At 38.5% G+C, this 27,614-nt stretch overlaps 2 protein-coding genes and 2 long non-coding RNA genes across 4 annotated transcripts in view; 1 reads left to right on the forward strand and 3 right to left on the reverse strand.

Moving 5' to 3' along the window:
* Positions 1 to 25,368, reverse strand: part of LOC134822609 (phospholipase A-2-activating protein-like) — a 78,235-nt gene extending 52,867 nt beyond the window's left edge. Inside the window, exon 1 of the mRNA XM_063833733.1 lies at positions 25,350 to 25,368. The gene's annotated coding sequence lies outside the window, so the exon portion shown is untranslated. The remainder of the gene's footprint in view (positions 1 to 25,349) is intronic.
* LOC134822598 (uncharacterized) lies at positions 9,733 to 13,946 on the reverse strand. The gene is made up of 3 exons (XR_010161207.1): positions 13,860 to 13,946; positions 9,996 to 10,398; positions 9,733 to 9,796 (listed from the first exon to the last, which is right to left on the reverse strand). It is a non-coding gene; the product is annotated as an uncharacterized LOC134822598 (long non-coding RNA).
* Positions 19,504 to 23,547, forward strand: LOC134822613 (uncharacterized). Its single transcript, XR_010161210.1, has 2 exons — positions 19,504 to 19,582; positions 22,898 to 23,547. It is a non-coding gene; the product is annotated as an uncharacterized LOC134822613 (long non-coding RNA).
* Positions 24,467 to 27,614, reverse strand: part of LOC134822612 (coiled-coil domain-containing protein 166-like) — a 40,529-nt gene continuing 37,381 nt past the window's right edge. Inside the window, exons 7-9 of the mRNA XM_063833737.1 lie at positions 25,806 to 25,892; positions 25,101 to 25,193; positions 24,467 to 24,889 (exon numbers count right to left, since the gene is read on the reverse strand). Coding sequence (XP_063689807.1) covers positions 24,839 to 24,889; positions 25,101 to 25,193; positions 25,806 to 25,892 — 231 coding nt within the window. The 3' untranslated portion in view covers positions 24,467 to 24,838. The remainder of the gene's footprint in view (positions 24,890 to 25,100; positions 25,194 to 25,805; positions 25,893 to 27,614) is intronic.

Raw genomic sequence — 27,614 nt, forward strand, 5'->3', positions numbered from 1 at the left:
TATCTGATTTTGGTTTGAAAAGCGGTAAAACTCCATATAAGGAGTATGGATGATTCAAGATAGGGCAGTTGATGTTAAAATTGTCACAAAAATGATGTGACGAAGTCAACATTTCTTGTCCCTATTTTTAAGAACTATGCCTCTATTAGAATTCAATTATCTTTCAGAAATAATTGGTAGATTATTGGGTATTAGCGTAGTATTTATTTTAGAATATTCTAGTTAAGTGGAAAATAACGTGTTAGTCAGGTTCTTTAGGTTAGGTTAGTTATTAAACAGACTGCGCCGCGCGGTACCACGTGGTTTGCCATGTGGTACCACGTGACACAGTGTTGTAAGATGCTCGCTTGCCCCGTTAGAGGTAGTTCTTGAAGTAGCAAGTTAGGTTACGGTTAAAAAAGTTTACCGCTGCTCGAGAACACTGTGACGTGGCCGACGAGCTACTAGTTTTATTTGTTCGTCAAAGTTTATATATTTTTACTTTCGGAACTTATTGTTCGAATTTTCTGTTTATTTTTTGCATCCCTAACTTAGGATTCAAATTATAGTCATTCGATCGAATTGAAAGTAACTTCTTGTGTATAAGAGCACTTCTTGTGTATAAGAGTTTAGAGTGATACCCGTTTTATCGTATTTATAATCCTGTTATAGTGTTACAGCAATGACTGCTTGTGAAGGTTTGTGGTTCCATTATTGTACGATACTAATTATCGTACCTCCGTATTTAACTCATTATACGATACTACATATATCGTATCTTCCTATTTAACTAATCATACGATAATAAATATCGTATCCACCGTGTTGAACTAGTGTATGATACTGTTTACCGTAGGTTCGTTATTGTGATTATTGTGGTTCTGCCCGAGGTGTGCCCGAGGTGTGCTTTCTGCGGTGCCCACCTGGGTGTGCCCCGGGTGTGCCCACCTGTTCTTTTCCCAAGGTTTCCCAATTACCATGCCCGAATTTTGCCCGAGATGTGCCCGAGGTGTGCCCCAGGTGGTTCTGCCCGAGGTGTGCTTTCTGCCCGAGATGTGCCCAAGTTTGTGCCCCAGGTGTGCCCGAGGTGTGCCCCAGATGTGCATCGGCAGATTACCGAGTTACCCAAAAAATCATAAAATAATAAATATCAATGCAACACAGACCCCTTGAGTCTTGAAGCTGTCACTGCCTGGCTCAGCGCAAACCTGTTATGTAATTATTGGACTCCAGCAAACGCCAAACCTGTCTCCACTTTTGCCGCTAAAAACATAATCATAACAGGTTACGATAACCTGTATTTAGTTAAACCACCTCATGTTCCAAATTCATTTGTGCTACTTTTATCCGGGTTCTGCAAGCGACTTGAAGAATCTAGACGGATCACCTTTGAGTTCCAGGAATCCAGCCTTCTAAAAACAACATTGCACCAATTAGGAGTGTCCTCTTACTTGTGAAAATAGTTGCCCCGGACGTGGCCGCGACCACCTCCCAATTACCTAGGTGACCGCATTCCGCGGGTGGGCGATTGAGATTCAATATGTACCAGATATTTTGTTAAGAGTTCAGTTATTGTATTCACGATTTACTATACGCATCTCTTAAAGACTTTATCATCAATCATGATCGTGTCTCTATTGGTTATTATGTAAGTAAAGTACTTCAAGCTATTACAAACCCACTTCCGTTGTAGTACTTCTGCGGGCAAACAAGGGACTTCCGAGCAAGGCCAAAGCATGGGAGATATGTCTCTATGCGGGGATGGGCCTAGGTTGAGTTCCTAGTGTGGGATTTAGCGAAAGTTCCTGTTGAAGAATCCTAGGAGGTTACCCAAAAAGGTTGTCCCTATCTATAAGTCTTGTCGACTGTTACACAAATTTGAAGATATGGTTGAGTTTACTGTTGTTAAGATCCTCCATACGCGTCATGATCTGGATGCACTTGCAGAGGAGGTGCTGGGATGTTTCTGGAACATCTAAGTTCTACTCGATATGAATATTGAATACCTAGTAAGTTGAGTTAATCTGAGATGTTCAGAACGAACCGTGAGTTAAAACTGGTGTTGTTAAGCGCTTTAAATGAATCTGAGAGGAATTAATGATTGATGGAGATCTTAAGTTATCATTCTACAAGCCTTTTTCGAGCCCAATAAAATAGGTAAACAAAAATAATAGCGTTTTAGACGGTTAGTGGCTTAATTTTGGCATATATTAACCTAACATGTTCAGAAGTTCTGAACATTAGCATCTGAACATTAACCACGTAACCCATACTCCTATATGCACTGCTCAGAAATAAAACTTATTGTTGTTTGGCACTAATGTCACATTTTTGTGACTACATGTAGGTGCCCAATTAAAATTCCTTGGTCTGAAATTTAGTAGATTAGGTCAATCATTTAACAATTATAATACACCATTAGTTAAAGGCCAGGGTACTGACCCAACGGTTATACGGCAATATTTAAGGATAACTTCGTACTGGTCAAAAGGCCATAAAAGCATTCGACCCAGTCAAAAAAGGTTTAATGATATATCCCTCATACCACGGCTTTCGTGGAAAGTCATGTTACTAAGTTGATGACTTGGTGTCAGTAAAATGGCAATATATATCGTCTCGCTTCATATATCTATATATATATATTATCGGACATAATTACCGCAGACATTACTTTCACGCTGAAGACCTTAGCGTGAACAATTATGTCCGTGAAAAATTTGGGTCGTGAAAAACTTGTCCGCGACAATTATGTCCGATAACTATAAGGTAGTAAGTTAATGAGCCATCTCGAGTTTTCTTTTTTAAATACAGCTCATTACACTGCATTCTGATTTCTGGTTGATAGCGGTTCAGAGGAAGCTCCGCAGTTGATCATCTCTCAACGGATTCTGGGTATTAGGTTAGCAGCATGTATGATGTTACCATCCCTCGAGCTATTTCGTTTTATTTTACTGGTACGCATTTCCTTTTTCCTGGAATTATGTGAATATTTTAACTATATTCTGATCGAGTTTGTAGAATGTAGATGCTTCATTATATTAGTCTCTATGTTTTCTGCATTCTGCACAGTTGCATTAGAATCTATAAATATATGGGCTGTCTAATAAATATCTTGCTCAGCTAATCGCAACATTGAACACAAAGTGAGCCCCCTCACTCCTCAGTCGTTGATCTTGATCATGACTTCATTAACTAGATCACACAATCTTAATCAATAATCTCAGGCCGAAGGCCGGCTTACACTAGTCACACTCACAGGAGGACCAAAGTGCCAAGAAACTGCTGCTAAGTGCTAACTGCTGCTCACTGCTGCTAACTGCTGCTCACTGCTGTTAACCGCTGCTAACTGCTGCTATTTGCTGCTAACTGCTGCTAACTGCTGCCAACTGCTGCTCACTGCTGCTAACTGCTGCTCACTGCTGCTAACTGCTGCTAACTGCTGCTCACTGCTGATCACTGTTGCTCACTTCTGCTGTCGCGCGCCCCATTTGCACTTGGCCCTTAAACTATAGTGATGTCATAAATTTTACCTGTACTTTTACTTTTACTTGATCATAACCCTAACCCAAACCTTTACAATAACAAAAGCATATGCGTTTGAAAATACATCGATTCAAGTTGGTTTCAACTGTCGGGACTCGGGCCCTTTTTGTATCACGTGGTGACCCCCACGGTCGTTTCACTATAGCGTCTTCGACGCTACAGGGGGAGCCGCGCACTTCGTGCGCGGCGGGTCATACAACGTATGACAAGGCCCTTTTAGAACAATCTCGAAGATCGATATATTCGACTGTATAGATATTCGACTGTATAGAGTGATTTAGCACACTAAAGTGATTTAGCACGCTTGCATCGCGCCACAAGTTTTTCTTAACATGTAACACTATAACAACTACTATATATACTTATAGCATATAAAAACTCGCAAGACTTCGATAGTATGCAGTGGCGCAGTGCATGTTACGAATTACCTCAACCTGGGGACCTCAGGCTATCACAAATCATGTTCAAAGAGATTCGGCGGAATGACAAGCTGAGCGCGGCCCAGTAAGCTACGAATACATAATATTAATTACTGTTAAAAACCCGCCGTTTAGCCGTCGACGACACAATTTATTTTTACTGTTTTAGAATTTGTTATGTTAATGGTTAATAATGCCAAACATTAATCTTTCTCCTTAAGCAAGGGGTCGTTCACATATACGTAATCAGCCGAGGGTAGAGGGGGTTCCCGAATACTTAAAGGAGGGGGAGGGGGGTTGGCTGTTGATTACGTAATCAAAGTTTTACCGTCTAGAATGATAACGATTTGACAATAATAATATTTCAATGCAAATTCCACTCAATTTCACCTTGATAGTGATAAAATTTAGGAATGGATCGGCAATCGGGTATCCGGCTGCTATTATATACTAAAGTAGTTTGGAACTGGAAGGTAAGTAGTAGTAACTGTAAGGTGCTTGGCCGGGTATCATAACAATGATTACGTAATTTTGCTGCCAGGAGGGGGGGGGGGTGGGTCTTGATTACGCCTACGGTTGATTACCGAGGGGGGGGGGGGGGGGTAAAAATTGCTAAAATATTGATTACGTAATATAATTATATGAACGACCCTTGTCATACGTTGTATGACCCGCCGCGCACGAAGTGCGCGACTCCCCCTGTAGCGTCGAAGACGCTACTATAGTAGGTAGTGCGCCATCGACAGTGAGCCGCGCGTGCCGACTGTAGGATGGTTTTTTAGCGCTAATTTCGGCCAGCACAATTTTCTTCAAACAAATAGATATTGAGTATCTTTCCCGACCTCCAATTGCAACAAAAATTGGTCACCGCGCCAGAAGTTGTATCACGCGGTGACCCCCACTGCCGCTTCACTATAGTGGGTGTCATCCGAATTGCGAGATTCGCGAGAAATCTCAGGTGCAACTGTACGAGAAGAACTCGCGTGCGCGAGATGATAGATTCAATACTTAATTGTTACCGCGTGTACGGTAGAGTCACATTTAGAAGGTTCTAGACTATTTGACGTTGTATGTTGACTTCTTCGATGATGTGATCACAATTAACAGAAAAGCTTAACCCTCAACTATTCACAATTTTTGAACTTGCAGCTCTCCCTCTATCTTATTCTTACTTGCTTACTTGGGGACCCCGGGCTTTGGTGTTTAGTGTCTGATCACGTAAGTCCCGGTATTGAATTTGAGACAGGAAAGCATTTTACAAATTAGAATTAGAATAAGAGTCAAATTTAAACAGCAATATAATAGAAATAGTAAATAAATTAAAAATGCTTCGATCTGCTGTGCAGGACATCAAAATTAGTATTTTAATCAGAAAACATATTCCAAATTAAATCAGTAAAGCCATAATTTTAGTCACAATCAACAATATTTACAGAATGGACCACATATAATTAAAACTTGTACAATTGGTATCCTGGAGATGATAGATAACACAACTAAAATTCATCTGCATCATAAATTAATGAAAATATACGGATGCCTCAGCGCTTCAAATGTCAAAGAACTAAATTTTGCAGTAATTTTAAAGTAAATATTTGGTTCCATATCAGGTATCAACTATTAAAGGGCATGCTAACAGGAAAATATACTGATATCAGACTGTTTCCGGTTCAACAGCCAAATCTCTAGACGGGTACTCAGATTACTAGTCGTTTGTGATAAAATAAAGTGTGGTATGTGGTAGTACTCTAGTAGCAGGGAATAGTTGAGTGTGCACTTCGATGTACACGATTTCTGACAACACAGGGTTGTTTGTTAGATCATTCTTAACCAAAATCGTTTAGGTACGCAATTTGTGTCGCTAGACATAACCCTACAGGGCAACTTTTCTAAATTACCCTCAGTCGCGTATACGGGATTTTTGTATTTCAGCTCCTGAAGGTCATACAGACTTCAATTTTAGCTTAAAATTACCGCAATGGCCATATTTATATACAAGTTATGAAGCAACATAAGGTCTCCAGTGCTTTGTTTTATAGATATTGACAAAAAACTGTTTTTTGGCTCAGCAAACCAAAAATGGGACTGAATTTTGGTAACTTGAACTAGGAAGATCGTAGAGACTTGAATTTTAGCTTAAAATGAGCGCAAACATCACATTTATATACAACTTATAAAGCAATATAAGCCCTTTAATGCTTATTTGTTAAGATATTGACAAAAATCGGTCATTTTGGCTACACGCGTGAGGAAAAATACCAAATTGGGCAACAACTTTGGTCTTTTTTTGACCAGTTTTGTGCTCAAGTTATTAAAATGTGCTTTGATGTTGTAGATCGGGTGTTTTCTTCCAATATGGGTTTCGGTATAAATCCAGAAGCACCCGGTTCATGGGTGATAGGGGTTAAAAACCCTAAAATGTCAGGCGATGGGCGAGACAATTGTCTGAATTTGGTTATAAAAACACTTGCACTCTTTGCTAGGGTTTGCTTTTTTCTGCTACATTGATCCGATTTCTAACTACTAATCATCCCCCACTACATCATTCTCTTTTAGATACATGATTTCTATAAGTTCTTAAAGGTACATCCGGCATGATGTAAAGTCTATATCAAAGCATTTTAATGTGGTCTTAACAAGTTGCAAGATATTCAAGTTCACTAATAAAATAAAGATTGTAGTAAATCCTTCTTTTACATAATATTGAGCAATTGTGGGCTTTTTGAGGGGGAGGCTATAAAATGGCCAAATATAACTTTAAAGTAAACGACCCAATAATAATATTAAACGTAGAATGAAACTACTTAAAACTTATACAGATTCATGGTATCCTGTTTCAAGACGCTTGCTCCTGATTTTTAGCAACAATATCAACTGACCCCACGACGTTGTAATATAATTGTGGGTAGGCAATCACTTGATCTATAAATTTTGAACGGTAGTTTGTAAAAATAATTACATTCTACAAACATTATACGCTCCTACTATGCAATTACTAGTCCTGGACTAACTCCCAATCATCTGTCCATATAATGGTGTTTCTGGGCAGATAGATGGTGTATGATGCCCTCATGCTAATTTCAGCGATCTTCGTGCAGGCCTTTTTCTCTTTAGTGTTTACGATCAGGTGCAGTGGTTCATAAATGTTTGGAGGATGCAGTTGTAAATGCCTCGAACTGCTACTGTCTGGAGCTTGCAATCTCTTCTGTCAATTTTACGGCCAGGTAGCGCAGTTGGTTAGCCAGCTTTGCAATCGTGAGGTTGCGGGTTCAAATCCCACTGCCTGCCTGGTCGTGGGGTGAGTGTCGTTGACATTCAGCTAAGGATCGTGAGTGGTCTATGCAGCCCCCGGTCTACTCAGCCGAATACTCGAGAAATCGGGTGTGAGGGTTAAATGAGGAGCTGCACATTGCAGCAAAGTCTCGGGCGAAGAAAGTATGGTACACACTACCTTAACCGTCACTGGCTAAAAACAAATCCTTCGGCTTCCTGTAATTGGCTGGTTGCACTTGTGTAACAATATGGCTGTTGGAATACTCCGAAGTAAAATAAGTGTCTAGATTTTTAAAAAAAATTGCTGATATCTCTTCATATTCTTTTCTCTTGATCAGAAAATTTCTCTTCATTCAGATGCACATTCTTCGCTTTATCTGAATAGATCACTACATCTGGTCTCAGTGGTATTACACTAGTTAATGTAATGTCTAACAATAACGTTTATAAGTGCTAAAATTTCGAACTAGCGGACCATATTCGGAGGAGAAATTTGGGACAGTTTTTTGCTTGGAAATACTGATTTAATCGAATTTTAACCACAAAAATGACTCCCAATAATATTCTTATGGAGAGTGTGGATAAATATTAAATATTTAAAATAATACAGCTTTGACTATGAAGTTGCGTCAATAATCATGTAAAGAATAATAGATAACCTACAATCTTCGTTTGGTAAACCGATTTGGTATCTTTCCTCAAATGTGTAGCCAAAATTACTCGATATGTAAAAGAACGATAACCTACAATCTTTGTTTTATTAGCGAACTTGAATATCTTGCAACTTGTTAAGACCACATTTAAATGCTTTGATATAGACTTTACATCATGCCGGATGTACCTTTAAGAACTTATAGAAATCATGTATCTAAAAGAGAATGATGTAGAGGGGGATGATTAGTAGTTAGAAATCGGATCAATGTAGCAGAAAAAAGCAAACCCTAGCAAAGAGTGCAAGTGTTTTTATAACCAAATTCAGACAATTGTCTCGCCCATTGCCTGACATTTTAGGGTTTTTAACCCTTATCACCCATGAACCGGGTGCATCCGGATTTATACCGAAACCCATATTGGAAGAAAACACCCGATCTACAACATCAAAGCACATTTTAAAAACTTGAGCACAAAACTGGTCAAAAAAAGACCAAAGTTGTTGCCCAATTTGGTATTTTTCCTCACGCGTGTAGCCAAAATGACCGATTTTTGTCAATATCTTAACAAATAAGCATTAAAGGGCTTATATTGCTTTATAAATTGTACATAAATGTGATGTTTGCGCTCATTTTAAGCTAAAATTCAAGTCTCTACGATCTTCCTAGTTCAAGTTACCAAAATTCAGTCCCATTTTTGGTTCGCTGAGCCAAAAAACAGTTTTTTGTCAATATCTATAAAACAAAGCACTGGAGACCTTATGTTGCTTCATAACTTGTATATAAATATGGCCGTTGCGGTAATTTTAAGCTAAAATTGAAGTCTGTATGACCTTCAGGAGCTGAAATACAAAAATCCCGTATACGCGACTGAGGGTAATTTAGAAAAGTTGCCCTGTAGGGTTATGTCTAGCGACACAAATTGCGTACCTAAACGATTTTGGTTAAGAATGATCTAACAAACAACCCTGTGTTGTCAGAAATCGTGTACATCGAAGTGCACACTCAACTATTCCCTGCTACTGGAGTATAGATATTTATCTATATAGCATACTGTAAATCTAGATCTTTAAAACGAAGTAAGAGTTACCACGTTAGTCTTTTATCTCTCAGTTAAGTCTAAAATTCTGCTAATAATTGACCTTTTTTACCGACACGTTCTTACCAAAACAATTTAAATATACCCAACTACCATCTAGCTTACTCATAGAACACAACTCTGTATACTTTAAGTGGCCCTAACATTCAACCAAGGCAGAACATAGCTTAAGGACAAAACATCTGATACTCTTAACTTCAGACATCTTCTCTATAGCCTCTTTTCTAATAACAGAACAATCGTCAGGTAACATGGCAATTAGAATGTTATGGGAATGTGCAAAGTAAGAATTATTTCCTAAAACAAATTTCCCTGTGAACTTTACCCGAAACGTGTTTCCTGACCAATGTTACTTCCTCAAACAAGCTAACTATACCATAAATAACTGAGCTTTTATACTTGAAATTCAAATGAAGCGGTAAGTAAATATTGATAATATAACTAACTAATTTCCTTAGTTTAGGAGCATCTCCTTACACACACAGTCATAGGTCCCAACCCAGCTTCTTCACGGTGTTTCTATCCAGGGGCTTGAATGTATGTCCCTAGAGAAGACATAAATGTCTCGTTGACTTAACGGTTGTCCTGAGAAGATTTCCGATATCGTGGGTAAACGAGTTGGGGCCGGATTTCTCTCCATCAAATGCAATGAATAAGTGTCTGAATGGCAGCTCTACCCTGCGAAGGCAGCAAATACATCTTTGCAATTCCCGTCCAATATTCTTCTCCAAGAAGGCAGTCATCAAGGTAACGACCAGATGGCTGCGCTACAAGGGTCGTGAGTTCCTCAGTAACCTTCTGTCTAATCTTGTGTTGATCCAAGGCTAACGTACCTGGTTAGATAAACATTTTTACATCATTTACCTTTTTATATCAAGCAACTAAAAAAGTAATGAGTTATCAAAATCTTATACCTAAAATCCCATTTAATCGATAGGCTTGGATATTCGACTCGAAATCCCATATTTATTTTAAAAGCGTTTAGTTGCCAAAAAAGAAAGATCTATGAAGTCAATAAAAAAAGCATTATACCTTTATCCTTTTTCCTGTCAAAGTAGAGCGACTCCACTGTCAGATTCCAAGGCTATTCTAACGCATTCTCTTTAGATCGCTGCACAATTCCTCTCACCTTCTTTACTGTAAACTGCTTGTCAAACTCCATAAACTCGTTATATTTACAGGTAAGTCTAGCGCATACTTTGTTATTTACCCTGTGCACAGCTATCAAGGGTGCCAACCCGTCAAGATTGTCTATATTGTATCTTCTCTTCTTAGCAGAAGGGGTTCTAAAAGGAGTTCGAAGGAGTTCTTTTCGAGGTGGAGGTTCAGACGAGGGTTGAGGTTATGCTGGATGTTGAGGTTCTGCTGTAGGTTCAAATGGGAATACTTTTATGAAGTTAGATCCAGGAAACAATCATCGGATTTCTACAGTCTCCTGAAATATGTTATGTCACATTAGATGATACGGAAAGACACTGTAACGGGCAATCTATGATTTGTTCAAGCATACCCAAAAGGATTTCTTTCATAATAGCAGCTTATTAAAAACACAACATTAAGATTTATTTTAAAATCAACCTAAAACCACATGGCTCAGCAACAATTTCACCAAGTGCAGATCGATCAACATAGCATGTGATGATGTGACAAGTCGCCCCACGAAAAACCTCACCGAAAATCCACGCGGTGTTGGGTGGGTGGCTCGAACGAGAGGTGCATGGGTGTTTCTAACCTATGCATAGGAAGGGACTAGCCATCTCTACAACAAAGGAAAGGCTCTAATAGCCTCTACTAACCTCAGAACCGCAGCATAACCGCTTTTACCACAGGCAAATAACACCTTCCGCAGGAAACTAACAGGCTCACAAGCTCCCACATGACGTGTAACCCCGGCCCAGCATTTGGTTTTGGATCGGACACTCAAAACAACGATAGAGGAGCGGTCTACACGCTCACAGGCTACTACGTCTCGTGTAACCCCAGGATTTAACACGCTCACAGGGTACCACGTCTCGTGTAACCCTAGGACTCTAACACTTGACAGACTCTAACACGCTCACAGGCTTCCACGTCTCGTGTACCCTAGGATTCGGTTTTGGATCGGACACTCAAAACAACGATAGAGGAGCGGTCTACACGCTCACAGGCTACCATGTCTCGTGTAACCCCAGGATTTAGCACGCTCACAGGCTACCACGTCTCGTGTAACTCTAGGACTCTAACACTTAACAGACTCTAACACGCTCACAGGCTTCCACGTCTCGTGTACCCTAGGATTCGGTTTTGGATCGGACACTCAAAACAACGATAGAGGAGCGGTCTACACGCTCACAGGCTACCATGTCTCGTGTAACCCCAGGATTTAACACGCTCACAGGCTACCACGTCTCGTGTAACTCTAGGACTCTAACACTTAACAGACTCTAACACGCTCACAGGCTTCCACGTCTCGTGTACCCTAGGATTCGGTTTTGGATCGGATACTCAAAACAACGATAGAGGAGCGGTCTACACGCTCACAGGCTACCATGTCTCGTGTAACCCCAGGATTTGACTCGCTCACAGGCTTCCAAGTCTTGTGTAACTCCAGGATTTAGTTTAGATTTGTCACTCAAAAATCGAAAGAGGAGCGGTCTACAGTGACGTTACATGAGCATTGCATACTCCTACGAGTTGCACGTAGCAGGCCATGACCTCCCCTGGAAGTCCCTGTCTCTCTGTCGTTAACCCGGCGGGGTTGCACCAAGGGCGGTGGTAACAAAACTTCAAGACTCTCGGAGTATGTTGTCGATATCTATGTTTAATATAGGGGGGGGGGGGGGGGGGTTGACATGTCTCCGTTGTCTTTTGTCTTTTTTGAAACGATAGGGTGCAGAGACATGTCCTGGAGACATTGGAGACATTGGAGACAAAGCTTTTGGAGACATTGGAGACACTGGAGACTTAGATGTATGATTGGAAAAGGAGGAGGATCTAGGAGGAGGATGACCCAGGAGGAGGACTCAGGAGGAGAAGGAGGAGGATGAGGACTCAGTGCAGGAGGAGGACTCAGGAAGAGGACTGAGGAGGACTGAGAAGGAGGAGGACTGAGGAGTACTGAGGAGTACTGAGGAGGATGGCTGAGCTGGAGGAGGAGGACCTAGGAGGAGGAAGACCCGGAAGGAGGACTCAGGAGGAGGAGGAGAACTCAGGAAGAGGACTGAGGAGGACTGAGGAGGAGGAGGAGGAGGATTGAATAGGAGGAGGAGGAGGAGGGGGACTGGGGAGGACTGAGGAGGAGGAGGACTGACGAGAAGGATGAGGAGGAGAACTGAGGACTAAGGAGGAAGAGGAGGAGGATGAAGAGGAGGAAGAGGACCCAGGAGGAGGAGGACTGAAGAGGAGGATGAGGATAAGGACTGAGGAAGAGGACTCAGGAGGAGGAGGAGGAGGACTCAGGAGGAGGACTCAGGATAACTGAGGAGAAGGAGGAGTGAATATGAGGAGAAGGAGGGGGACTGGGGAGGACTGAGGAGGATGGCTGAGGAGGATGGCTGAGGAGGATGACTGAGGAGGATGACTGAGGAGGATGACTGAGAGGAGGGGGAGGAGGAGGAGGAGAAGGACTGAGGAGAAGGAGGACCTAGGAGTAGGAGGACTCAGGAAGAGGACTCAGGAAGAGGACTCAGGAGGAGGAATGAGAAGGAGGAGGACTGAGGAGAACTGAATAGGAGGAGGAGGGGGACTGGGGGAGACTGAGGAGGAGGGGGACTTGGGGAGGACTGAGGAGGAGGACTGACGAGAAGGATGAGGAGGAGGACTGAGGAGGAGGACTGATGATTGAGGAGGAAGAGGAGGAGGATGAAGAGGAAGAGGAGGACCCAGGAGGAGGACCCAGGAGGAGGAGGAGAATGACTGAGGAGGACTGGAAGGAGAAAGAGGAGGAGGAGTCTCCAAAAGCTGTGTCTCCAATGTCTCCAATGCCCCTAATATCCATTTTATGTCCCTAATGTTCCCAATGTCCCCAATGTCCCCAATGTCTCCAATGTCTCCAAAAGCTGTGTCTCTAATGTCCCCAATGTCTCCAATGTCTCCAAAAGCTGTGTCTCCAATGTCTTTGTCTTTTTCGAAAAGATAAGGTGCGGGAGACATTGGAGACATGTCACCCCCCCCCCCCCCCCCCCCCCCCAATATATCTATGGTATATAATTTGGGAGTCTCTCTCTCCAGCAGCAGGAGTTGGAGAATGGGGACGCGTTGTGAAAGCCACCGACCAATCAAAAGATTCACCAGATCATGACTGTAAATCACAAGGCTTCGACAAGGCTATAGTAAATAAAAGGTAATGCTTTAGACGATGATAGAAAGTCAAAATTTTGAAACAGTTGCTAGGGGACCCGTTGCGGTTGCTATGGAGTATGATGGGCAATGCAAATGGTGACGTAAAAACTTGAAAGAACACGGTGTTCTTTCAAGTTCTTAGAACACCTTTAAACCTTAGAAGTTAGAACTACCAATAACTTTTTACAGAGTGAAGTTTAGACAAATGGATAAAAAGTTATCCAAAAAAAACATCGGCCTCGCTATAATTCATATTTTTGTCGACAAAATAATATGTAAATGTAATGTACGCGCACAGATTGAGATAGTGCTCACGAAAGTTACACTTTGTACAAATTTACTTCGAAAATTACGCGGGAATCCGCCCACGTGTGAGCCCCGCGACGGCCAACCGCACCCTAAGGTATGTGTGTAGAATAAGATAATGTATATAGATTGACATCCTATCGTAGTAATTAAGTAGTGACCTAATTGCGATCATCATGTGTACATCTTGTGATAACATATTTTTTGGTTTTACTAAAAGCGTTGTTAGCTGATCAGATCGCAAATAACTTATCAATAAAATTCACTTACATGGTAGATTGCAGAGTGCAGACCAAGAACTAGAACATGGACTGCATGTGCGAAGTCTTTTTTTTTCATTATGGTCAGATATCATACCGATGAGTCAAGTGAGTGGATACTTCGACAATATCTTCCTCTCAGTCTCCATTATGGATACCGAACTTTAACCCTTATTCTCGGCTCATTATTAAGTTATTACCGGGCCAAGAGTCAACACGTTACCTGAGTATTGAATTATATAAGCGCATTGTACTGATTGTAACTCTAGTGATAATTTGTGATAACATACAATATAAACCTTCAAATGCAAAAATTCAACCGTCTGCGACCTTGAAAATGACCTATAGTCAATTTAAATAGACACTTAAAGTCAAATAACTTGCCTGCATATACAGTTTAGAGAATACTGATGTTATCTTGTTACATATTACACTTGATTAGTCCTTGCTATGGAAAATTATAATTAAAAGCAACATTACTAATTGGGTTTAAAAATACCTAATTCAAATAAAATTTAATACAAACTGAGCTCTTTGTTTTAATATCAATATTCGAGGGCTTAAATGGTAAAGGTACGATCAAATGTTAATTCCACACAAATGGTTTACTGTTATAATAAAGCAAATCGTCGAGTAAACACAGTGTGTAAACAAATATATGAGACATAGTAGAAACACTTAATAACTGGTTTCCTAGCAGCGATGTGATGTAGGTATAATAAGCCCTCACATTCTGTCGGGCCTATTATTATGGCAATTCGTCCGGGAGTGGTTAAACAATTTAAAGGGCAGGCATGAGGGGCCTTCACAAAAGTCACGTATTCAACGTCCCACTTGATGTTTAAATCTATAAATGATCGAAATAAATTTTCGTGCACATACAGAATGAATGGTTATTGGTTAATAATTTAATATATATGTAGACCAAGCTCTGTGCACGGGATGCTTCCTGGAAGAATCCAGTTCTTTTAGCTTTTTAGCGGGGCACCCTACCTGAAGCCAAATTGAGATATAATAATCATATTCCTAGGAAAATAATCAGAAATCGAATACCAATCAAATAATATGATATATAGGAGTAGTAACCATATTTACTATGCAAAATGCCCCAACCACACAGTGTAAATTAATATATAATATTCAAATTCCATATCATCATTAAACCTCAATAGTCAATATAATAGCCCAAGCAAAATTCAATAACTTCTTATATACGATACCTTACTGTCATACTACAAATTAATTATACATTTGAATCTGTTAACTAGAGAATAAATTTCTAAACCTAATGCAAGTGAAATAATTTAGATGCAATAATGAATGCCTAATGTGAGTATCATCTGTCAATGTCCTTGTAAAACAGTCTGTACAAGAGATATGAGTAACTAATATAGAAAAGAAAAAACAGGAAGATGTCGTCTGTTGAAAAATAAATAAAATATCTAGAATATAAATTAAAATATAAAATAACATTCAGTCAATGTGTCGTCAATAAACTGTACAATTATCAAATGTTAAAACTGGGTGATACAGTCACCAAAAATAAATATTAAGTATAATAAGTTAATAAATTAAATTTGGTCTATAAAACTACCACTAGGTATAATAGGTCAATAAATTAAAAGTGGTTTATAAAACTACCACTGTGCGAACCCCTTCTCCAGTTAAAACATGTCAGTCATGTGCAAAATCAATCAGAATGGTAAGGTGGTAAAAAAAGGGAATATCCTTCAATTATATATGCCTCAGATTTAAAAGAATTAGAAGATACTTAGTTATCGTCGACTATGATTGCAGTGTAAAATTTGTCATATGAATTGTCGACGGTATAATTAGGGTCTGTTGTTATAGATGAGAGTAGCTGTTTCTTATACGAATCACTAAAGCTTTTAACATCGGGCAGATTTCGTAGATCTGTTGGAACATTATTCCAACATTTTGCCCCCAAGTATTGAAAGTTTTTATGTGATGTTGATCTATTAACATATAAGTTGCAGCTTTCGCCGCTACTACTACCTCCTGATATGTAACTAAATTTGTTCATAAAGTTTGTAGGACAATTGTCATGGATGATTCTAAACATATAATTTGACAGATGGAGTTGTCGTCTAAGATGGAGTGGTAACCATTTCATGTCTCTATAAACATTAAGGCTGCTCTCTGTTTGTGGAACGTTGAGAGCTATTTTGGCTACCTTTTTGTACAGAGTGTCAAGTTCAGCAAGTTTTGTCTTGCCAGCTCTACAATAGATCGTGTCTAAATCGAATTGTGGTAACATGAGTGCATTGGCAAACATTTTCCTATATTTAATGGGTAGCAGTGCTTTACTTCTATACATGGCACCAATTCTCTTCATGACCTTCCTAATAATATAATCTACATGGCTTTTGAAGTTTAATTTACTATCTAGAATGAGGCCAAGATATTTTGTCTCTTTGCACTCTTTGATTGTGAAAGTTACCTCATTACATTCAATACAAACTGAGCTCTTTGTTTTAATATCATTATCAATGTTCGAGGGATATTTGAGGGCCTAAATAGTAAAGGTACGATCAAATGTTATTTCCACACATATGGTTTACTGTTATAATATTAAGCAAATCGTCGAGTAAACACAGAGTGTAAACAAATATATGAGACATATTAGAAACACTTAATAACTGGTTTCCTAACAGCGATGTGATGTAGGTATAATAAGCCCTCACATTCTGTCGGGCCTATTATTATGGCAATTCGTCCGGGAGTGGTTAAACAATTTAAAGGGCAGGCAGGAGCCTCCACAAAAGTCACGTATTCAACGTCCTACTTGATGTTCAAATCTATAATACAAACTGAGCTCTTTGTTTTAATATCATTATCAATGTTCGAGGGATATTTGAGGGCTTAAATAGTAAAGGTACGATCAAATGTTATTTCCACACAAATGGTTAACTGTTATAATTAAGCAAATCGTCGAGTAAACACAGAGTGTAAACAAATATATGAGACATATTAGAAACACTTAATAACTGGTTTCCTAGCAGCGATGTGATGTAGGTATAATAAGCCCTCACATTCTGTCGGGCCTATTATAATGGCAATTCGTCCGGGAGTGGTTAAACAATTTACACGATTTTACACGATTAAAAAATGTATTTGTTATACTGGAATAATAACAATTTTAAAATATAAAATAAATCACTTCCCTCTGAAGTAGAACAGATGATGGGAGAGCTTCAAACATGGCGATGGAGGGAAGCGGTGTCTCACCGCTGGGAGGTAAATTAATACCCGTATTGCGATGGTAAAATTTTATGATATGAGATCCCAAGTAAAAAATAACACAAAAAATAAAAAGTGAATGTTGTCAGTGTAGTGAAATCGGAGGCAACATTAATAAAGACGTATACACTTAAACCGTTGATTTAAAGGGCAGGCAGGAGCCTCCACACAAGTCACGTATTCAACGTCCCACTTGATGTTTAAATCTATAATACAAACTGAGCTCTTTGTTTTAATATCAATGTTCGAGGGCTTAAATGGTAAAGGTACGATCTAATATTAATTCCACACAAATGGTTTACTGTTATAATTAAGCAAATCGTCGAGTAAACACAGAGTGTAAAAAAAACATATGAGACATATTAGAAACACCTGTGATGTGATCGACAGCTTGTTAGTGTACGGCTAGCACGATCCTGTCCGCAACTGGTCAATCACGTATCGATTGATCAGATCTCAACGGATCACATCAGCATTAGAACAATGGGAGCAACGTCACGAGATTACCTGTGAGCTTGTGAAATACGAATGTGAACCGAAGTTACAATATATAATGATCCGAAATTCGGACAGATGTCGCCAAAAACTGCTCCTGTCCGACAGCGAAATCTGTCCGAAATCCCCAATTCGGCTGTCGGACAGATGTCGCTGCCGGACAGCTGTCGCCCAATAAGAAATTATGCAGGTTAAACCAGTCACAATTGTCGATTATAGATTACTAAAACGTCTGACCTGTTGAACATACTGATATGATAAAACTGATAATATTTCTGGGATCAGGATAGGCATGAGCAGGTTACAGTAAAGTTAAATATCTACAGAAACCGAACACTGTGTTTTCAAGGTTCAAAATATTATGTGCCTTTATACTTATACACAAACAGGTCCGACCGGTATACCTTTCAATTAAATGATATGAAATGCTTAAACAAGACCAAATCCCCTAAAATATACATTCATTCAACTTGCATTAACAATACTAGTATACAGTGCAGATGGCTCTAAAAGCGAAAGCTATCCTATAATCCTACCTAAACAGCAGCAATCAAGGATCGAAATAACTAACGGTAGATCGAGTAGATAAACTAGAATAATTCAAGTTCAAAACCATTACGAATAAAATAGCAATAAAGGTCGATCGAATTTATAATTAATAAAGCTGGATCCAAGTCAAAAGCCACAAACATGTTCTCCGCAAGCATTTCGTATTGGCGACACACAAATATTCAGTACAATCACGTATGGCGCGGCGCTTTATTATGGAGGGAACTGACTGAGTTCCCTTTTGGTTTGTTATTGTTTGCAAAACGGCTATGACCCCCTGTAGCGTCTTCGACGCTACAGGGGGAGCCGCGCACTTCGTGCGCGGCGGGTCATACAACGTATGACAAGCCAGAAGGAGTAGGGACCTTTTCCGCGTACAATTGGCAAAATTCGGGGTTTGCGATAGCAAAATAAGTTTTTGGAAACACTTATGAAAGTTTCGGCAAAAGTGGAATGTAAAACATGAAATAAAATGTTTAAATAAATGAATAGTGAAGGTTTGATAAAAATTGAAGAAAACTGTAAAAAATGGTACGTGTCAGAGCAAAAAAAGTTGGGAAAAATCGCAAAAATATGAGCCAAAAAAGGTGTATAAAATTGTTCATAACTTTTTTTTTGATCATGATAGGAAAAAAATTTTTTTAAGTGCAAAAAGCTGTAAATTTTGTGCGCGTCATAAATACAATCTTACGCCGCGCAAGACATTGGGATATGAAATATAAGTGCCAACGCAATTTTGTTTCGTCATTCGCGTTGGATCATGACACGTATGATTTGTATCATTCCTGCGACTTTTGAATCTTTGCAACGCTTACTTTCTTATCACTGTCAATTGCACTGTTTTTCTTTGTACTTAAACGATCACATTACCGTATTCAGTTGTTGCTGGCCCGCTCAAGATTTAACTTAGCTAAGAAATATAAATTAGGCTAAAACATATAAGATTGTAATGAATTTGTACATGACGTACAGGGTCTTGGACGTCGTTCGGATATAAGGTTTAAATTTCTTGGTCTGTTGAACCACAGTTTTGTGAGACATAACAGATTTTGGATTTACATGTTTCATTTTCAAACAACCCCACCTAAGAAAAATAACACTTTACTGTGTAACTTGTACATTGTAAGGTAGATCCACATATTTTTAGCTATTTGACACTGGGATTCGAACCCTTGACCGTCTATTCAAATGGTGACAGCTTAGCCCAATCGGCCATCTAGTTTTGTTACATAGTGTCTCTTCGTTTTCAACCACAACTAGAATGGTAGCTTAGGATGTTAGTTTTGACTTCTGATCACGCCTTTCTTACCTTTTGTGACAGATTACATTTAACCGGGTTTACCCTTTCTAGCAAAATGTCAAGCACACCAGATTAACCGATTGGAGCGGAGAGTTGCGGATCAGTGGCAGCAGACTATCGTCCAATCAGTAAGTATTTATTTTTGTTATTTATTAAGTATTTATTTGCAAGTGTAATTGAACTGAAGTGATAGCTTAGGAACCATAATTCACAACATTCTGCCGACTCAAAACTTTGAAATAGTGACCAGAATTGATCGGTGATTCAGTTTTGAAGTTTAAAAGTGTAATTGAACTGGAGTGATAGCTTAGGAACCACAATTCACAACATTCTGCCGTATCAAAACTTTAAAATAGTGACCAGGATTGATTGGTGATTCAGTTTTGAAGTTTAAAAGTGTAATTGAACTGGAGTGATAGCTTAGGAACCATAATTAACAACATTCTGCCGACTCAAAACTTTGAAATAGTGACCAGGATTGATTGGTGATTCAGTTTTGAAGTTTAAAAGTGTAATTGAACTGGAGTGATAGCTTAGGAACCATAATTCACAACATTCTGCCGTATCAAAACTTTGAAATAGTGACCAGGATTGATTGGTGATTCAGTTTTGAAGTTTAAAAGTGTAATTGAACTGGAGTGATAGCTTAGGAACCATAATTAACAACATTCTGCCGACTCAAAACTTTGAAATAGTGACCAGGATTGATTGGTGATTCAGTTTTGAAGTAAGAAAGTGTAATTGAACTGGAGTGATAGCTTATGAGCTATAATTCACAACATTCTGCCGTCTCAAAACTTTGAAGTAGTGACAAGAATTGATTGGTGATTCAGTTTTGAAGTTTTGAAGTGTAATTGAACTGGTGTGATAGCTTAGGAACCACAATTCACAACATTCTGCCGTCTCAAAACTTTGAAGTAGTGACAAGAATTGATTGGTGATTCAGTTGTGAAGTTTAAAAGTGCAATTGTGGTAATTTCTAACAACTATATAGTAGCTAACTTTATGCTCAAGTTTTATTAACTTACCATGACCACGTTATTAGCTCAGGAACCATAATTCACAACATTCTGCCGACTCAAAACTTTGAAATAGTGATCAGAATTAATTGGTGATTCAGTTTTGAAGTTTAAAAGTGTAATTGAACTGGAGTGATAGCTTAGGAACCATAATTCACAACATTCTGCCGACTCAAAACTTTGAAATAGTGACCAGAATTGATCGGTGATTCAGTTTTGAAGTTTAAAAGTGTAATTGAACTGGAGTGATAGCTTAGGAACCATAATTCACAACATTCTGCCGTATCAAAACTTTGAAATAGTGACCAGGATTGATTGGTGATTCAGTTTTGAAGTTTAAAAGTGTAATTGAACTGGAGTGATAGCTTAGGAACCATAATTAACAACATTCTGCCGACTCAAAACTTTGAAATAGTGACCAGGATTGATTGGTGATTCAGTTTTGAAGTAAGAAAATGTAATTGAACTGGAGTGATAGCTTATGAGCTATAATTCACAACATTCTGCCGTCTCAAAACTTTGAAGTAGTGACAAGAATTGATTGGTGATTCAGTTTTGAAGTTTTGAAGTGTAATTGAACTGGTGTGATAGCTTAGGAACCATAATTAACAACATTCTGCCGACTCAAAACTTTGAAATAGTGACCAGGATTGATTGGTGATTCAGTTTTGAAGTTTAAAAGTGTAATTGAACTGGAGTGATAGCTTAGGAACCATAATTCACAACATTCTGCCGTATCAAAACTTTGAAATAGTGACCAGGATTGATCGGTGATTCAGTTTTGAAGTTTAAAAGTGTAATTGAACTGGAGTGATAGCTTAGGAACCATAATTCACAACATTCTGCCGTATCAAAACTTTGAAATAGTGACCAGGATTGATTGGTGATTCAGTTTTGAAGTTTAAAAGTGTAATTGAACTGGAGTGATAGCTTAGGAACCATAATTAACAACATTCTGCCGACTCAAAACTTTGAAATAGTGACCAGGATTGATTGGTGATTCAGTTTTGAAGTTTAAAAGTGTAATTGAACTGGAGTGATAGCTTAGGAACCATAATTCACAACATTCTGCCGTATCAAAACTTTGAAATAGTGACCAGGATTGATTGGTGATTCAGTTTTGAAGTTTAAAAGTGTAATTGAACTGGAGTGATAGCTTAGGAACCATAATTAACAACATTCTGCCGACTCAAAACTTTGAAATAGTGACCAGGATTGATTGGTGATTCAGTTTTGAAGTAAGAAAATGTAATTGAACTGGAGTGATAGCTTAGGAACCATAATTCACAACATTCTGCCGACTCAAAACTTTGAAATAGTGACCAGAATTGATCGGTGATTCAGTTTTGAAGTTTAAAAGTGTAATTGAACTGGAGTGATAGCTTAGGAACCATAATTCACAACATTCTGCCGTATCAAAACTTTGAAATAGTGACCAGATTGATTGGTGATTCAGTTTTGAAGTTTAAAAGTGTAATTGAACTGGAGTGATAGCTTAGGAACCATAATTAACAACATTCTGCCGACTCAAAACTTTGAAATAGTGACCAGATTGATTGGTGATTCAGTTTTGAAGTTTAAAAGTGTAATTGAACTGGAGTGATAGCTTAGGAACCATAATTCACAACATTCTGCCGACTCAAAACTTTGAAATAGTGACCAGAATTGATTGGTGATTCAGTTTTAAAGTTTAAAAGTGCAATTGTGGTAATTTCTAACAATAATATAGTAGCTAACTTTATGCTCAAGTTTTGTTTACTTACCATGACCACGTCATTATATCTACCTACTAGGATTAGAAAAATGTGCTTGAATGTGCTAGAATTCAGCCGAATCTACACGCATTTCATTCGATTTGTCACCGAATTATCTTTGACCAGCAAATCTGATTAAGTATAGGATTGGAGGTACCTACAGCCTTATAATCAAATCATCTTACTGATATAATACGTTAAAGCTTTTGCCAAATTTTGCCCCATTTTGCGTTTCATGCTCCGACCGAAAACAAGAAATACGGTATTTCTGCAATAGATTATCAATATATGAACAACTTGCTGTGACTTTGGATGATTGTTTAAGTTTAAAAATTATGAACAAATATGATAACGTAGTTTCAACAAAATTAATGTTAGTTAGTAAATTTCTCTACGGTCAAATTCTACTATGAGATCGACTACCATTTTGGTTGGCTGGAAAAGGGACCTTTTGAAGTTTGCGCGCGCGATTTCTTGCATCTTGGAGTAGGGACCTCAGTGCTGTGTACACAATTTTTCCCGCCTAATTTCAATGCAAGCCCAACGGTCATAAAACCATTACTATTCTACACTTTACTCCATCTTGACATACTAATTGGATACCAGTTTAACTGTTTATACTCTGACTTCTCTTGTTTACACTTTTAACTAATGTCGTACATATTTTCAGTTCCTCTAGTCGTCAACCGTGTGACACTACAGACAGTCAATGGGTGATAATTGAAACCGGAATATCCCACATTGTATTCCATCAGCAAGCATGGTAAAGCACCAAACGATGATGAATGATGACATGGAAATAATGTTTCTAATTCAGTGAATAACCCACAATGAAGATACATCGGACAAATCACTTCTTATAGTTCTCTGCCGAAAAAACTAAACTTTATCTTTTCGTATCAACCAAAGAAACATTTCTTATTACTAAAATGTCAAAACTGCCAATATTAATTGTATAATAGAATATTATGCTCATTTGGAGAAATAAAGACTTTATTTGTAGAAATTTGTGTTAAAAACCGACAACGATTAAGTGAGATATATTTGCGCCAGATATGTAATATTTTTATCGGCGGACTGATTTCAATATGGTATCTATTGTGATTTAAGACATCAATTTTGAGGAAAAATTTTAATATGTACGGTTAGAAAATCATTTCAGCTTTCTACACTTAACTGCACAATTTTTGTATTGTGTCTATCAGCCAAGAAATTGTTTAATGAAGACAAAAATTATGGGCGCAAATTCGTTCAATATTACCAAATGCGCGGAGGTTTCTTTTTACCATTTTAACAGATTTTATCCGATTTTTAAAATTCTTTCTATGTGATCATGTGTAAACCTTTATGAATACATTGGTGTACTTCATTTGTCAAATGAAAACGAATAAACACACTAATCAAGCTGTCTAAGAGCGAGATGGCCGTATTTTCCCAATCTGCGCGTGAAAAGGTCCCTACTCCTTCTGCCGCGGTGTTGGTAGGCTTACTTAAAGACTTACAAGGAAAGTGTCCGAAAAATTTAAAGCATATCCAACCATCAGACATTATGTTACAGCTAAAAGTAGCGTATTTTGCCCCATTTTGATCACTATATCAACTCCGATATCCACCAAATTTTTCGGACAGTTGTGAAAGCCCTATTGGAAGGTCGTCGCCAATTTCCAGAATGATCTCATTTAAGGAACTGAAGATAAATCCGAATAATACGACAAAAATGGTCAAATTTGGACGAATTTGGTCAAATTACGCGACTTTTACAGCTACTTTTGCTCCAAAAGCCGCGCACCATCAAATATGGCACCTAGGCGAAACTCACTGATCTTTCCAAAAGGGTATGACAAATTTGGTATTGGGGAAATTCTCACAATCTCTAGAAAACAGTGGTACAAAAATTTTTAAAATCCGAGCAAGTTTATTTTTATCGTGCACCTCCTAACTATAGTGAAACGACCGTGGGGGTCACCACGTGATACAAAACGACCCCTGAATTGTAAATTTATAGACCTTTTTAAATATTCTAGAAAGCTCCTAGCACCTCGGCACAACTGTCGCAGCCTTTATAACCCCAGGAAACCTTATTTGCTTTTCCAAAGGAAAAGAAATAAAAAATTCTGGTTTTTGCAATATGTTCGCCTCGTAAAATTAACGTCCCCCTCCCCTAAGAAATTTGAGACAATGTGGATTTTGAGTTTAATTCCAAAAACTCTTATTTTGGGCCGAATAAAAGTTCTAGAAATATCTAATAAATTATAACTTACACTTCCTCACAGTAGAGGATGAACAGCTTTTGTACATATTTACATCTGATACAAAACGAAAAACATAAAGTTAAACAAAACTCTTTGACCCTACCATTTAAAATTCTGTTTGTTCATTGTAGTTAATTCTGAATGAGCGTTAATCTCTATAAATCATAATTTCTGGAATATTCATTATAAAAGTTTACGAACTAAAAGTACAAACATTAGCTTTATTGTACGCTCTGCAACTTTCTTATACACTGTACACTTTTATATCATGAGAAAGTTAATCGAATGTTTGATTAACACGGAAAAAGTTTTTCTGGAAGCTGGAGTTTGAGATTCGGGAAGATGGACTTTACAGGCCGCTAAACCTCATCAACGTGAACTTTTCGAAGCTTCTTCAAATCTTTTGTTATCTGAAATTTTAAAACATCCACGTTAGACACATCGATTATACTATACGACATGCGACAATTTTGTTTGAAATTGTCGCATGTAAATTGGCTCAAGTAAATCAAAGTTACGGCGCGGATTTTATCGCAGTTTTCATCGCAATGCAGTTTCCATCACAATGTAGTATGCATGTAAGACGGCTTTAATTAACGGTAGGATTAAAGAAATAATTACTTGATGTTCCCTGACAAGTCCCTTCCTTTGACCTTGCAGCTCCAGTTTGTGTTCCGTGAGAGCTTGGGATCTTCGGATGAGCGTCAACAATTCCTGTCAAATCCGGATTAGAATGTTGTTTATGAGTCGCATGGTTGCAATGTATTCTTGTGTCAATTATTATTGATCCCGTTTGATGCGACAAGGAAAAATGATCTGATCAAGAAAGGAATTATTCAACGTTTCAATGTTGCAACATCGTATTCTTGATCTCAAATTATTTGTTATATAGTAGTGTTGAAAACTCTTTTAATACTTTCAACACTAGTATATAACAAATAATTTGAGATCATGAATACGATGTTGTATTGATTGACGATGTCAATCCGTCGAGATCGTTGCTCTGCGAAGCAGAGCAACGATCGATGCGAAGCAAGAATGTTAGTTTGCGCGGCGCGTCGAAGCGGCGAAGTCCTCCAAGATGTTGTAACATTGAAACGTTGAATAATTCCTTTCCTGATCAGATCATTTTTCCTTGTCGCATCAAACGGGATCTATACAAATTTACACAAGAATACATCAACAATTCCTGTTATATAAAAACTATCAAAAGTTCGTATGAAATCGATCCAGCCGGATAAACAGACATGGATTTGATTGGAGATCCACTTTGCAGTTGAATCTCCATCATTCCAAATGGAAATTATCAAGAAATGAGACGAATACCTTGCGAAGAAGTTTGTTTTCAGCACTTATTTTCTGAGTGTGCTCAACTAGACACTGCACTGCTTCGTCATTAGCTTTCTGCTTCATCTGTAAACCATGGCATTAACTCACCGGACTTTATTTGGACGGACACTAATTGGACACAGGAGTGAGGATGCTCTAGCGTTCATTTAAATGTCCGTTTAAATAAGGTCTGTCTAAGTCAAAATTTGTTGAAAATTTTTTGTATTACACTACGAACTTATTGTCCAGGATATATGTACTATGAGTATGACTACTTTTATCACTACTTTTTAATTTTGGTAAATTTCAATTTCTATCATCGATTCAGCGGACTAGATAGGTTATTCTACTAGCTTGCTTTGTTGGCACTATCGCGGCAGGAAATCACAGTGCTGGCAAGCACGACCGTTGCATTTATTGTGGGTATACTATGTACCCCCTTTACTATCATACCCCCTTTACTATCATACCCCCTTTGGTACACGTTACACGCCTCTTTCGTGCACGCGAAGCGTGCACTCCGGCCGGAGGCGGCGGCCGAAGGCCGCCGCCTCCGGCAGGAGTTTTTCAGGCATTAAGACTCATCGGAAGTCGTTCAGCAGATTTATTTTTAGTTGAAAACATTCTAATTTAATGTCAAAGATGACAGGAATAAAAAATAGTTATGTTGAGATTTTTAAGAAATTTGCATAAAATACTCGCCAGCACTGTTATACGAAATTCGGTAAAAAACCCAAAATCGCCATATTCAGGTGCCTTAAAAACCATGTTAAAATTGAGTTAAATATCTGAAATTTTTCAGAGCGTTTAGACGTTGACCAAATCGACTGCAAAAAAAGTTTCAGGTTTCAGGAGCATCGGGAAATGGGTTTTCTAGAACCCCTGTTTTACGACAGATTGTCGTGATCACAGTGCTGACAAGCACGACCGGTGCATTTATTGTGGGTATACTATGTACCCCCTTTACTATTATACCCCCTTTACTATTATACCCCCTTTGGTACACGTTACAAGCCTCTTTCGTGCACGCGAAGCGTGCACTCCGGCCGGAGGCGGCGGCCGAAGGCCGCCGCCTCCGGCAGGAGTTTTTCAGGCATTAAGACTCATCGGAAGTCGTTCAGCAGATTTATTTTTAGTTCAAAACATTCTAATTTGATGTCAAAGATGACAGGAATAAAAAATAGTTATGTTGAGATTTTTAAGAAATTTGCATAAAATACTCGCCAGCACTGTTATACGAAATTCGGTAAAAAACCCAAAATCGCCATATTCAGGTGCCTTAAAAACCATGTTAAAATTGAGTTAGAGATCTGAAATTTTTCAGGGCGTCTAGACGTTGATCAAATCGACTGCAAAAAAAGTTTCAGGTTTCAGGAGCATCGGAAAGTGGGTTTTCTAGAACCCCTGTTTTACGACAGATTGTCGTGATATCTATCTATACATTATATATATATATTTGACCAAAACCCATAATCATGGGTAGAGTGGACCGCTGCCAGTGTCTCTCTTTCCCAAACAAAAGGAAATGATATTAATTTGATTGACCGTTCTCAAATGCAAAATGATACCGAAAATGAAATCGGTCGCTCGCTCTACCCATGATTATGGGTTTTGGTCAAATATCATCTATTTTTGATTATAATGTCAGGGTACTTTGAAATACAAAATATAAACTGATATCTTCATCAATAAGGAAGAAGTTTCAACGATTTCGAAATTTTTCCTTTAAAAACATTTTCTTGTGTTTAGGTAAGCATATCAGTCGATCACTGACTGAATATGCCACTTTATACTCATTCAAGTTGG

Source organism: Bolinopsis microptera, chromosome 11 (genome assembly GCF_026151205.1).
Source record: "Bolinopsis microptera isolate Bmic1 chromosome 11, MBARI_Bmic_1.0, whole genome shotgun sequence".
NCBI lineage: Eukaryota > Metazoa > Ctenophora > Tentaculata > Lobata > Bolinopsidae > Bolinopsis > Bolinopsis microptera.